This window comes from Equus quagga, chromosome 14, assembly GCF_021613505.1.
Source record: "Equus quagga isolate Etosha38 chromosome 14, UCLA_HA_Equagga_1.0, whole genome shotgun sequence".
Lineage (NCBI taxonomy): Eukaryota > Metazoa > Chordata > Mammalia > Perissodactyla > Equidae > Equus > Equus quagga.
In genome coordinates, this window is record NC_060280.1 from 66,235,173 (window position 1) to 66,248,698 (window position 13,526).

Genomic DNA, 13,526 nt, shown 5'->3' on the forward strand with positions numbered 1-13,526 from the left:
ACGTGTGTAATCCGCCTCTCGGCTCTCGAGGCTGCAGGCGGCCCGGCTCCCTCCGCCTCCATCCTCCCAGTCGTCCTCGCCCCCTCCCCCTCTCCCCGGAACCCGCGCTCCGCGTCGGGCTCCTGGGCTTCCTTCCCCCCCCTTTTCCCTAGCAATGCCGCTCCCGGAGGGCGGGGCATGCACTTATCCAGGTTGCGGGGCGGGCGAGCGGGCGGGCGGCGGCGGCCCGGGCCTCGGCATGGCGTAGCCGCTGCCCGGCGAGAGGCGCGGAGGCCCGAGCCGGGTATACAGGTTGCGGGGCCGGCGGGCGCGGCCCGGCGCTCTGCATAGCGGCCGGCAGGGTGCGGGCGGCCGGCGCGCCAAGCGGGTTAGGCAGGTTCCGGGGCCCTCCGCCCCCCCCTCCGCCTCCCCGCCCCCCTGTGTTGTCGCCTCTCCCTCTCGCTGCTTCACTTCACGGGGCGAACATGGCGCACAGCTGTCGGTGGCGCTTCCCCGCCCGACCCGGGACCACCGGGGGCGGCGGCGGCGGGGGGCGCCGGGGCCTAGGGGGCGCCCCGCGGCAACGCATCCCGGCCCTGCTGCTTCCCCCCGGGCCCCCGGTCGGCGGCGGCGGCCCCGGGGCGCCCCCCTCCCCCCCGGCTGTGGCGGCCGCGGCGGCGGCGGCGGGAAGCAGCGGGGCTGGGGTTCCAGGGGGAGCGGCCGCCGCCTCAGCAGCCTCTTCGTCGTCCGCCTCGTCTTCGTCTTCGTCATCGTCCTCAGCCTCCTCCGGGCCGGCCCTGCTCCGGGTGGGCCCGGGTTTCGACGCGGCGCTGCAGGTCTCGGCCGCCATCGGCACCAACCTGCGCCGGTTCCGGGCCGTGTTTGGGGAGAGCGGCGGAGGAGGCGGCAGCGGAGAGGTAAGGGGGCGAGGAACCCCCAGGTCCGGGGTCTCGACCCTCTGCGGAGCCCCCTCCCCTCCCCCATCCGGGATTGTGGAGCATCCCAATTCTGGGACCATTCTGGGGTCCCTGACCCGGGGCAAATGGCCCTCCCATCTTGGGACCCCCATACATGGGTGCAGACCCCCAGGCGCCCCCACCCCGGGGTTTGGACCCATCTCGCTGAGGGCGTTTGCCCCCCACCCTCCTTCCCCTGACCCTTCCCCAAATCCCTTGGCACAGACCCCTCGCCGGGGTTTCCCATCCCGGGACTGAACCCCTCCTCCCTTTCACAGATTACCTCATCCGAGCAAGATTCCTCCCTCCCTCCCTCCTAGAGACCTGATCCCGCCACATCCCCGCCTCCCTCTCTGGGCAGATGTTTGACTCCTGGGGCAGTTTTCCTTTTGGGCATCTCTCGGGTGATGGCCTCATCCAGGGCCACGTTCTTCTCCCACCCTTGGGGACCGATGTCCCTTCCAGCACCTTGCTTCCGAAAACCTGATGAACCCTCGCCCCATCCCCAGGCCAGGTCCCTACACTACCAGCCACTCCCCCTTCCTTCACCTCCATCCTCCACCCCACCCCAAGCAGATAGATCCTCCCTCCCGCCCTACCCCACCAGGGAAAATCTACTTTCCTCTCCACCTTGCCTCCCTTCACCTCCTTCCCCTCTGAAGATAACGGTGATCTCCTCCTACAGCAGTCTGTTTCCCCCATCTTACAGAGCTGTAGTTTCTAGCCTATTGGTAGCAGGGAATTACTCTAGCTTCACTCCACTCTTTCCTCCTTTAGAATGAAAGATTAGTGGCATATTTGAGGGGAAAATAGTGCACTGTCCCCTAGGCTCAGAGAAGAGCAGCTTTCCACCATTCCCCCTGGAGAGGAGGCAGGCTTTCCCTCCAGCTCTGGGGAAGGGGGCCCCTCCGAGGGGAGGTATTTGTGGGGGGACTTGGGCAGCATCCTCCCAGGGGAAGCAGCTGCTCTCCTACCCCACCCACTGCGCTTGTGAGCACGCAGTCTCCGACCCCAGCTCCCTCCCGCCCTTCTCCTTTTCTCCGTCATTTCTTTATTGATCCACCTTTTCCTAGGCCAATCCTGGGGCTTGGAAGGGGTGGGGGAAGCGGGGTTGGGGTGAGGAGAGTAGATAAGGGACAGTTTTACTTAGTGTGGTGGTGGTGGTGGTGGTTGCTTTGGGTTGGGAGAAAGAGGTGGGTTATGAAGCAAAGTTATTCCTTAGAAGGAAGAGTTAGGGCTCTCTCTCTGATTCTAATAAGGGGACCCAAGGTGGATGAAGGGTCAAGAGCTTTGCCCCTTGCCCATCAGTACTGGGGCGAGAGTGGGGATGCTTTGGTAAGCATTATTCAGCCCCCTTCAGCAAGAAGGAAAGTTGCCCTGGGAAGGGAAGTTGAGTTCAGGTTCAGCCAGTGGCGTTGCGCATTTGTTTTCCATTGGATGCAGAAGGGGGAGTTTGAAATGTAGGGGAGGGGAGAGAATGGGACTGGGGATGCTAGGAGGAGGAAGAGCAGCTGCTAGGGGCTAAAGCGAAGGGCGGTGGGGGGTGCTGCTCTGGAGTGCTCTTGATTGAAACAGAAAGGGAAAGATAACAACCAGCCGTTTCCTGCGTGCTCTGCCGTTGGTGCACACAAAATATCCTGGGCAAACCCCTTGTCCCCTATTGTGCCCTGCACCCCCTTAGATATACGGAAAGATCCTGGGAAGAAGGGGAGGGAGGAGATCCCAGGGACCCCGGCCGCTCCTTTCAAGGAGCTGGCATTTTTTAGTTGTTAGTCTTCCTGCCTCCTTTTTTAAATCGTTTCTAAGGCAGCCTGATCAGGAGACTGACAACAACCCGCCTTCTGACAGAGCAAGGAGGACATGATGGGGGCGTGTTCTTTGCTATGTAGCTAGCTGCAGCGTCCCTTTTCCCTGCCTCTCTCTACTCTCTCTCCACCTCCTTTTCCCAGCCTTCAGAAGGCAGCTGCAGTCAGCAGGGTTGTTTGAGACTATTTATTGGTTGCTGTAGATTATTATTTTTTTTTGAAAGGCCAATTCTGTATTTTTTAAGCTAACAACACAGATCCCATGTAGTTGGAGAACCAAAGGCCTCATACATGACAAAAAGACTGAACCGTTCAGGTTACTTGCATGGAGTTGGTGCTTAAATGTGAGTTGATTTTGCTTTTTTAAAAGATACAGCAGCAAAAAAAAAAAAAAAAATAGACTTACTGACATTTCATTACCTGCTTATTTTCAAAATTGAAACTTGCCTGGTTATGTGTAGAATTTTAGCCCCATGTATATTTGAGTATAATAAGAAAGTTTCTATTAGGAGAAGTTAGTTTGTTTTAAGGCGATCCCGAGAAGCATTTTCTTCTTGTGTAGCATGCTTATGTATTTTGTATTGAAGGACCAAGCGTTCACATTCCAAATGTTGTTATCACATATTCAAAAGCAAAGTTTTATGCTGACAGCTTCCAATCAGAGCTTTTCAAGAGACTGGTTAGAAAGAGAGCCACCTGGATTCAGGGACCTAATGTCTGGGCACCAGAATATTTTATCTGTTGGTCTTTGACGAATCACCTTTAAAGTTTTAATCAGGTGCTAACATTTTCTTATCCATTGGCGTTATTTTGCTAAGCAGTAGTCTGTAGGGAAAAGCCTGTCAGAGGAATTGCAATTATTTCAAATAAGATCATATTTATATGCTTTTTTTTTTCCTTTAAAACTTTTGCCTGAACAGTAGTTGCTACCTCACTATGGGAAGAGTGGTTGACTCCTTACATTAAACTTCAGCATTATTTCTGAATTGAGCTGGAATGACCTGTTGTTCCATTGGTAAGCTTTTTATGTGGTAGTTGGAGGCAGTCTAGTGTGGGTTGATGGTATGCGTTGATTCGTGCTAACCCGCAGTATGGTTTAGTACCATAGTGATTATATCCTTTGACCTGGTAGTTTTCGGTGTAGAAACCAAGCATTTTGTTACAGAGTCCCTCAAATCAATGATAAAATTCCAAAAGGGAGTTTTAGGATTCCCCTGGGCTAACATACTTATGGAATTCTAAAGATTGTTTCTCAGAATTCATTCATAGCTGTGTGTCAAGTCTTGTCTGGATTCATTAAGAAATGGTTTTGTGACCCAAAATGATTCTAGCTTCTTTAAATTCTGGTTTGCTTTAAATGAATAATGACTATAACTTGTCCATAACAAAATGTAAGTTAATACTTAGAGAATTGGTTAAGTTAAGGTGGTTGAAAGGTAACTGAACTTCCAGATCACTTCCTGATTTACACTTCTTTAGCCTTGGGTGGCTTGTCCTTCACTGCCACAGGTTCCTAACTCCGTCATGTTGAATAGCTCTCTGGGTAGCAACTACATGTAAGAGTTCTTCATGACCAAATGCTGTCAGAATGGGATTACTTAAAAAAATGTATAGGTGTCGCTGGCCTCCTGTTTAAGCTTTCTGTATGACAACTGAGAATTAGAGTTTTATTATATGGAGCACTGTAAGAAATCACAGTGGTCTGCCTTTTTGCCTTCCCTCTCCCCCTGCATAGAATCAGTGTCCTGCTTTTCTGAAGATTGTCTCAGTCAACAGCATCCTTTCTGTTGACTGGAATTTGGGCTGTTTTAATGTTAACCCCAGAAATGGTTTATTTATCAGCAACTAGTCTTTGTTTATTAATTTCATAATCCAGTTACCTTTCTTACCGCCTCACAAAATGTTAAAAGCAAAATTTCCACCCTGATCATAACATGGCAAACTTTAGTTAGATATAAATTGAAACTGATTACAACATTGGTATGTGTTTGTGTTCATTTGAAATGGCACTTTAGTTGAGGTGGACTAAGGTGGGCTCTTGGGTTGGTCTTAGAAAAGATGGTCCTGTAGTTTGAGAGTGTGATTTTTTTTTTTTTAATGTTCATTGGGCATATTACCAAGAGTGGAAGTTGCTCCTTCATTACCTTTAAAGCTAATCCTGAGCTTGGCAGAAGGAAAATGAAGGGGAGAGCACGGTGGAATAGAAGAAGCCTCAGAGTGGAAGTCAGTGGACATGGGGTCTCCTAGCGCTCATCTCTCTCATTGACCAGTTACGGGACCTTGGGAGTTCACTTTTAACCTTAAACTTCTGATCTGTAAAATGAAAAGTTTGGGCTAAATATTAGCTCATGAATCTTTTCTGCTCCAGTGTTCTGATTCCTTTCTATTGTATTAATTTTTTGGTCAGGTCAGAACTTCTTCTTCTGAGTTTTTTTAAAGCATCAGAGTCAGTGTGCATGTTTGGTCATTTTTAATATCGGATTGTACATTTGCCCATTTAACTGGCATTATTATTGGGGAGAGAAATTTCCGCTTGGTGGGAAAGTTTTCATTGTATGGGCAAAATATAAGGACTTAACGGTGTGGAAAAAGTTCTTTGCTGAAGTTGACTAATTTCATTTATAAGAAAAATGAAGATCAAATTTTAAATACAACTCATTATCTGGTGTTTAGAGGTCCTCTTGTTTGGCTCAATTTGTGTTCATGTTTTCAGTGTTGTGGATTCCTGACTGTCCAAAAGGGAAGTTATTTTCAGTCTAGGTGGTGTATTCCTTTAGGTGTGTGAGCTAAATTTTCAATGAAAAGAAAAATCTAAAACGCAAATGTATATATGAATCCAAAGTGATAGTCCCTACTTTTCAAGGAGTAGTTGTTAATATGCCCAGAAATGTAGTACTTTGGTTTGTACTGAGCATCAGAAATGCAGTCTTTAGAACTTTTCTTCATCTCTCACCGAAAACCATATGACATGTCCGCATCTCTACCTCCCATTTAATTATCTTAAGGCACATGCTCCTGTAGGAAATCATCATTCACAAAATAGTGATTTATCTTCTGATGGGAAGTTGAGAAGAGAAAGTACTCCCATCTTAACTCAGTTCCCATCTCTGCTCACCTTGGAGCTGTCCTTCCGGAGGGCAGCTGTGCAGACTCAATACCCTTTGCCTTCCTTGCCCTGTGGCTAGAGGGGGTGGCAGCTGTGCTTTGCTTGCTCTGAGGCATACAGACTGTAGTGCTCTCTCTCTCTCCCTCTTTTGGAGACTCACTGTGTTTTAATTGTAGGTCTCCTAATTAAGATCTCTTTGTGCCTGCCCACATTCCACTAGTGTTGGCACAGAACCTCAGCTTCCTTCTAGCACTTAACTGAAGGCCTTCAGTCAGGCCTTTTGTGAATATCTTGTCTCTTTCCATTCTTCCTTTGCCAAGGTGGAGAGCCCAGTGGCATAGACCTTTAAGAAAGGGAGAAGCTTTGTGACTATCGCTACTTTGGGAGGAATTTCTTCTAAGATTGCTGCGGTGGGACCTTCTTTTTGTTTGCATATGTTCTTTTCAGGGATTAAGAAAGGTTAAATTACTAATGAGTCTGACATGACGTACCTACATTTTAATTAGATTCTTAACCCTGTAGGCACTTGTAGGAAAGAGGAAGCTAAAGGGTTCACTGTTAAAAAGTGTTTGGGTATTATCTAGATTGGTTTAAAGCTTATAAATAAAATCTTATCTTGGAGTAAATCACAAACTTGTGATTTTTGTGGATGGGTATGTTGTGAAGACACTCAATCAAATGAAATTATTGATTGCTTCTAAATTGTATCAGATTTTAAAACAGGCTGAATGAAAGTTAACTTTGAGCCTTGAGTTAACTTTTTTGATTAGAAAAGACTTCAGGAAGTTCTAGAAATTGTTGAGTTAGTTAAGAATACTCTTGTAGGCTCCAGTATTTCTTGAGACGTTCAAGAATTGGCTTCTAGAGTAGTCTCAGAATAAAGTAAAATGATTTTTCTGGAAAATGTAGTTTCACTTTAGTTTCCATTCTATTAGTGGTCAAAATACAGCGTATCCTTTAATGAGTCTCTATGTGTCATGCTAGAAGACATGCAGTCTTTAGTAAGAAAAAGGAATCTTAAATCCTTCACCTGGACCCAGACGCTTTCATTGATCACATCAATATGAAGCGGGCAGACAAAAGGCTACTTTTTTTGTTGTTGTTGTCACTTCATTGGTTGTGAAGAAGGCCTGAAGAAGGAAGTACAGGATCTTTATGGCATGCATTAAATAAAGCTGGAGGCCTGCGCTCTTATACCTGAGTGGGTGGTTTTATGGCCTAATTCTCTAATTGCTGGCATTTATGACAGTGTGGATGCTACTGGCCCTGTAGCTGAGGTGGATTATGTTGGGAATAGGGAGAGAGAAGGGGTCCTTTTGTTAGCCTTTTCATTTTCCCCCTCAATAAGGTCTCTGAGAAAGCCCCAAGGAAATACACAGACACTTGGACCAAGGGAATGACATCCATAAAATGGTTCTTTATGTTTTTGAAAAGGACGAGCTGCTTTTCTTGACCTATCCAAAGAAATCCATACCAGCACTGTTAAATATTTCAGTGAGCTTCGTACTTCGTCAGGTTACACACCAGGGGAAGCCAACCATGAGGCTGTAGCCACCGCCAGACGTTTGCTTTGAAAGACCAGCACATTTGAAAGAAGAATTTTGTTGTGTGATTTGTAATTGTTTTGGATGATATAAGTCCCCTTGTAGGATTAGTACGAAACTTCTTAGAGGCTAAACTTGGTTTAACTTTTTAGATGTTGAATATACTACCCTAATGAGTTTTAGTTGTAAGGAAACAGTTAAAGATATAAATGTAAAAGTTAGTTGGCAGTTTTCTATGCCGCGTATGAAAATTCCCCTTTCTTTGAAATGAGTAGTTGTGTTTCTATTTGACAAATAGACTGAAGGGATTTCCCCAGATAGCTTACCTTTAATTATCGCTACAGCAATGCCGCGTGTGGTCCCAGTGAGTAGGATCTATTCCACTGGCATTTATTTCTGGAGTAGGAGTTTCTTCCGTATAGTTTATCTGTTTTCTTGCATTTCTGTTTTTGTGTTTGGTTGGAATGTTTGGGTGTAAATGTGTTGATGTCTTTCAGCAGTCAGAGCTTTGAACCTTTCTAACATTGGAACTGTTTTACAGAGATCCAACCTTTCTGATACATGTTTTGCTGAAGCATCGTTGTTTCATTCTCATTTTACAGCATCAAAGTAATTGCGGCTTTCTGTCTTGAATTAGGAGAGTAATATTACTTGTGAGGAGTGTTTTTGGAGAATATTTTTTTCATTAAGCTCTCCTTTGCACTATCTCAGTTCTAAACTGGGGGGAAGTTAATCACTAATATCTATAATAAATATCTACACCTGGAGGAATAAATATTTACACATGCCTCTATTCAACTTTTGTCCGTCCATGAGTGTTGACTAATTTTTAGACCAAACACAAACATGCAACATTGTCCCTAGATTATTGCCTTTAATTATAAGCAGTAAAACCATGTGGATAACGTCTCTTTAAGCTTAGTTAATGAGGAAATCCTTTTGTAATCTCTCCGGCTAGGATTTTTAATTTGTGCATATATAAATACCTTTACAAAGGAGGGGGAGAATCTCATTATCTAATCATTAATCGTGAGATAGTATAGCACAGTAATTAAGAGGTATTAAGACCATGGGCTCTGGATTTAGACTGCCTGGATTCAAATCTTGGCTCCACCATTTATTAGCTGAATGACCTTGGAAAAGTTTCCTAACCTCTCCATGCTTCAGTTTCTTCATTTGTAAATTAGCAGTAATCATGCTTCATAAGATTATTGTGAGGCTTAATTGAAATTATGCATGCAAAGTACTTAGCACTTTGCCTGGTACACAGGAATCCCTAATTATTATTAGGACTCAGAGATTGAAAGGACACAAGTGCTGTAATTTTTTTTTCCCACCAAGATAACTGGTTTTTATTACTTTGAGGTATACATGTGTATGTGTGCACTTATATACCTACTGGAGTGCTATAATCTTGACTTTAGAATGTTCTTGATTTTGGTCAGGGTGTCAAGTTTATCAGTAAGCTAGGTGGAACCAAACCAAAGGCCACCCATGCATCTTGGTAACAGTAGGTACCATTGGTGTCCAACTAGAACATAATTAGAGATAAGGCAAAATAGGGAGGAGAAAGAACAAGACAGTAAATAGGCAGGTAGGATACCGAGGAGTACAGTGCCTCCATGAGTTGCATAATTTTCAGGCCAAGGCAGCTCTTTTGAAGTTGCTACTCTTGGTCTCTGTAACTAGTGTTCCTTATCTTTTTATGAGTACCAGTTCTTCGTGACCCCCTACAACAATGCTGAGGCTCTTCAGGGTTCTTGGCCCCCAGGTTCAGATCTATTAGTTTGTACTTGGTAACTATTTGACGTTTGTTCAGCTTGGGAAGATTAAGTGTTCATCTATAGAGATCAGCGCAGTTAACAATTTAATTATAGAAGAAATGCTAAGTTGTAGGTTACAATTTCTAGGGGTTGGAACTTGAGAAATAAAAATAACCACAAGTAGAATAGTCAAAAACAGATTAAAGTTTAAGAATAACTAGTAGAGGGTAGTATGCTTAAGGAGGAAAAATAGTTCTGCTTTATTTCTCTTAAAATAAAAGGTTTCCTGAAATACCTAATACACCCTCTTTTACAGAAAAGGAAATTGAGGCACAGACAAGTTAAATAGTTTTCCTTAAGTTATATGGCTATTAAATGGCAGAGCTAGAATTCAGATCCAAACCTGTGTCTATTTGCAAGCTCATTCATGCTCTCTGTGCTGTGCTATTCTCAACTTCTTTCTCTTCCCTCACTATCTAATCAATTTCGGAGGCTTGTCCATGATACTGTTCTAGTGTTTCTTTAATCTGTCTCTGCTTTTCTATTTTACCATCCTACTTTAAATTTCCATTACCTTTGCATGGATTATCACCGTAATCTCCTAACCGGTCTCCTTGCCTGCTTTTTCAGTGTTTGCTGGATTGCCAACGGTTTTCTTAAGTACAGGTCTGATTATGTCACTTTATTCCTAAAACCCTTTAACTTCTCACTGAATATAAAATAAGATTTAAAATTCTCAGCCCTTCATAATCTACCTGGCCTACATTTCGACATTTTGAACATTATCTCCTGAACACACATTCTCACTTATGTGCTTCAGCCATATTGGATTACCGATCTATTAGATGTTCTCCTCAGTCTGTGTGTACCTGCCTTTATACCTTTGCTAATGCCTCTCCTTTGCCTTAAAGTCTTTCCCATCTTGCCCTGCCTCTGACTTATTCATCTTTCACGGCTCAGCTCAGATCCCCAGATTCCACCTCTTCCATGAAGCTTTCATAGATATTACTAGTAGTTGAAACTCACTTCTCCTTTTCTGTTTCCCTATGGTACCTTATACCCACCCTTAGCAAATTTACTCCGGGATACCTTATGTTGTACTTTTGATTGTGTCTTTCTTCCATTAGATTGTGATTTCCTTAAGACATGGACCATTTCTAAGTCATCATTTATGTTTTATATTGTTTACAATGGTGACTTTTCATATAGAAGGTGATCAGCGAATGTTTGTTGAATTGAAAATTTGATATACACACAACTTTTAGGAATACTTTGCAAGGATACATTACATCAGCTGTTACGTTGTACTAAACTATTAACGGGATAATTTTGAGTAATTTTTAAAAAAATAGTAAACTAACAAGTGTGGCAGAGGACAGTCTAAGAGCCGTCAAAGGACATTTTTGTAAAAGTAGTAACTGGGTTTTAAAAGTGCTGTTGCGGTGTCCTCATGGGATGGCATCGTCTTTTTTATGGATAATTCTAGCACTGATTGTCCCCTTACTTGAGTGTTGTTTCCATTTCTAGGTTACTCAACTTGAAAGGGTTGAGGAGACCTTGGAGAAGGTTCTGAGGAGACTCAGAAGATGATTATATGATTGGAAGTCAGTCCTATGAGGAAAGGCTGGGAGAATGAAAGGTTAAGAGGCCACTTAATAACTCTTCAAAGTCCTGAATGGATCCATTATTAGGAATGGTAACCAGCTGTTTTCCATCTCCACTGATGCTAGAATAAGAGAAAAATAGGTTTAAACTGAAGCAAGGGGTAGTTATATAGAGAACTTGTTGCTAATGTTGGTTATCATTATAGTTATGGTAAAAAAGTTACCAAAATAATTTTGTGATCTTCTCTGGAGGTGAATTTTTAAAGTACAGTCCTGCCTGTATATGTATAAAATGACCTCTCAAGCTACCTTCTCATTCTTTGAATCTATATTTTTATTCAGATCCCAGAGGGCATGGATCATGTTTTTTATACTTTTTAATAGTCCCCAAGGGGTCCTAGAGCCTCACAGACTGCCTAAGAGGAATTTGATTTGAATTGTCAATTTATGGCAATAATTAACTTTTCAGTAGTAAGCTCCAGAGAACTGTCTGTATGAAATGATTTTATCGTGGTTTTATAGGAGAATAAAAATTAGGTGATGGAGTTAAGAGAGAAATCTTAAACATCAAGAGAAACCAGGGAAAACAGTAGGTGTGGCTTCAATATGGGAAACAAATAAGTATTTGTAGCGTTTTTGTCCATTTTCACTTGGAGTTTGAAGAGACGTGCTTCAGAATATCCCTTGTTAAGGTCAGCACTGCTTGTGGATGTATTATAACAAGTGCTTTGTGAATCCGTTCCAATCTAACATAAGTTTGCTTCATGTGAATGAGGATTACAAAAGCCTCTGACCCTTGGCTTTTGAGGCTGTGTGGAGGGCTTGCATCACTCAGAATGAAACCTTTTTAGATATGTTGGGTTGCAGAAAGCATTTCCTGTACAGTCAGAATGAAAACTGTGAATTGGGATTATTCATATAGATTACCAAAAGTCTGGGCAGAACTGATATTAACACCATCTCGTTTTCCTACCAACTCTTAGTTCCAGAATCTTGATTGGGTTGTTGAAGCTTTAGGACTTTTGAGTTTATTACTAGAATTGTATATAAATTCTTTCTTTTAGGTGAATTGATACTAGGGTTATTTAAGGTTATTTATATATAATGGATATTTTCTACGTTTCATATAGTAAATGCTTTTAACCAGATATTCTCATAAAATGACTGGAGTTCAAAGCTGAAGCTGGATTGTTGCAGGAATTCTGCAAGTGGTGGCAAAGCGAAGGGCAGTTTGATTCCCTAATTGTAAAATTGGATGTCATTTGAGGAACTCTGGAAATTGGAAATATGAGAGATTCATACTTTTCCTGTAACTTTTTAAAAAAATTTCTTTCTTTTTTTTTTAAGACTTTATTTTGCCTTTTTCTCCCCAAAGCCCCCCAGTACATAGTTGTATATTTTTAGTTGTGGGTCCTTCTAGTTGTGACATGTGGGACTCTGCCTCAGCATGGCTTGATGAGCAGTGCCATGTCCGCGCCCAGGATCCGAACTGGCGAAACCCTGGGCTGCCGAAGCGGAGCATGTGAACTTAACCACTCAGCCACGGGACCGGTCCTCCCCGTAACTTTTAATTGCTGGTTGTACAGGTATAAATTCAGAAAGCAAGAGATTACAAAAGCAAAGAATAATTCTCATGATTCTTTATTCTACTTGAGAGATTCTAGTGTTGGAGTAATAAAAAAATACCAGGGACTTTTTTTTTTTTTAATAAGTTAATGCCACATAATGTAGGCTTCTCAGAATGTGATGGCAAACTTCCAAATATGATGTGGTAGTCAAAAGAGAATCAGTTGGTTTTTCAAGATATTAAGAACACAAAACTTCCCAACTCATATTCTGAACATTAGTTCCTAAAAAATATTAGGTCAAAATTGGGTTGCCTGACTTAGTAGCTTTGTTGTTTTGTCAAGGGGAATGTTCACTTTTGTCATCTAACTTCACAATTGCTCCTTCAGAAAACTGACTGTGGAGAGATTACCCTATTACCTTCAGAGGGAAGGAAGTTGTGAGCTCCTCAGTGTGACTCTCGTTGCTATTGGTCATTCAACAGCCCATCTTCCCAGAAGGAAAGATGCAACCCGACTTTTGGCACCAAGATAAGAGCAACAACCTAGAAGAAAAAAATTGAAATTTTATAGTGGAAACTTGTAGTTGAATGAGCTTATAGCTCAAAATGAAATTAACTACTTAAAGTTGGCATATAGGGGACCAAAACCTCTTATAATAAAAAGAACCATCTCTGAAAATAATGTTGATGTTTGTTTGTTTAATTTTTCCAGCCTATTCAATTGGATCTGGTCATTTTGTGGTACTTTCCCGTTAAACAGAGAAGAATAAACCCTGTGGTTGTGATGATTAACTGAATTTCTCTAGGATATCAGTTAAGTGGACTTATTTCTTCTACTTCAGCAAGCAGATAAACCAGTTCAGGCTTGCAACTTAGGGATCTGGAAATATACCTTTTTTGATTTTTGTTTGTTTTGTTCTGTTTTTGTTTTTTAAGATCCTGCAAAGTAATTTGGGGCATTGCCAAGAGTCGGTATAGCTTACTATCTGATGTAGTGAGTTCATTTTGCTGTGTTTTTTTTTTTAAAGACAAATGAGCTACTTTATGACTCCTTTTTCTGAAGCAGGATGGGTGGAGTTCACCTGTCTCATTTGCTTAGCTGTCTTGCTCTTGTTGACATGGAGTGAGGACGAGGGGGTACTACTTTCTCTAGTTACAAAGTAGGTAACGTTTGTGTCTTTAGGTGACAGTTGCTAGGTAGA

The 13,526-nt window shown here is 43.0% G+C and overlaps 1 protein-coding gene across 7 annotated transcripts in view; it reads left to right on the forward strand.

The window, feature by feature from the left end:
* The first annotated feature begins 315 nt into the window (after nucleotides 1-315).
* The window catches only part of KMT2A (lysine methyltransferase 2A), an 80,703-nt gene continuing 67,492 nt past the window's right edge, over nucleotides 316-13,526 (forward strand). The window contains exons 1-2 of one of the 7 annotated variants that reach the window (XM_046685072.1): nucleotides 316-896; nucleotides 2,986-3,084. In XM_046685072.1, the coding sequence (XP_046541028.1) occupies nucleotides 465-896; nucleotides 2,986-3,084 (531 nt within the window). In that variant the 5' untranslated portion in view covers nucleotides 316-464. The remainder of the gene's footprint in view (nucleotides 897-2,985; nucleotides 3,085-13,526) is intronic. The other 6 variants (XM_046685071.1, XM_046685073.1, XM_046685077.1 and 3 more) reach the window with 6 other exon arrangements.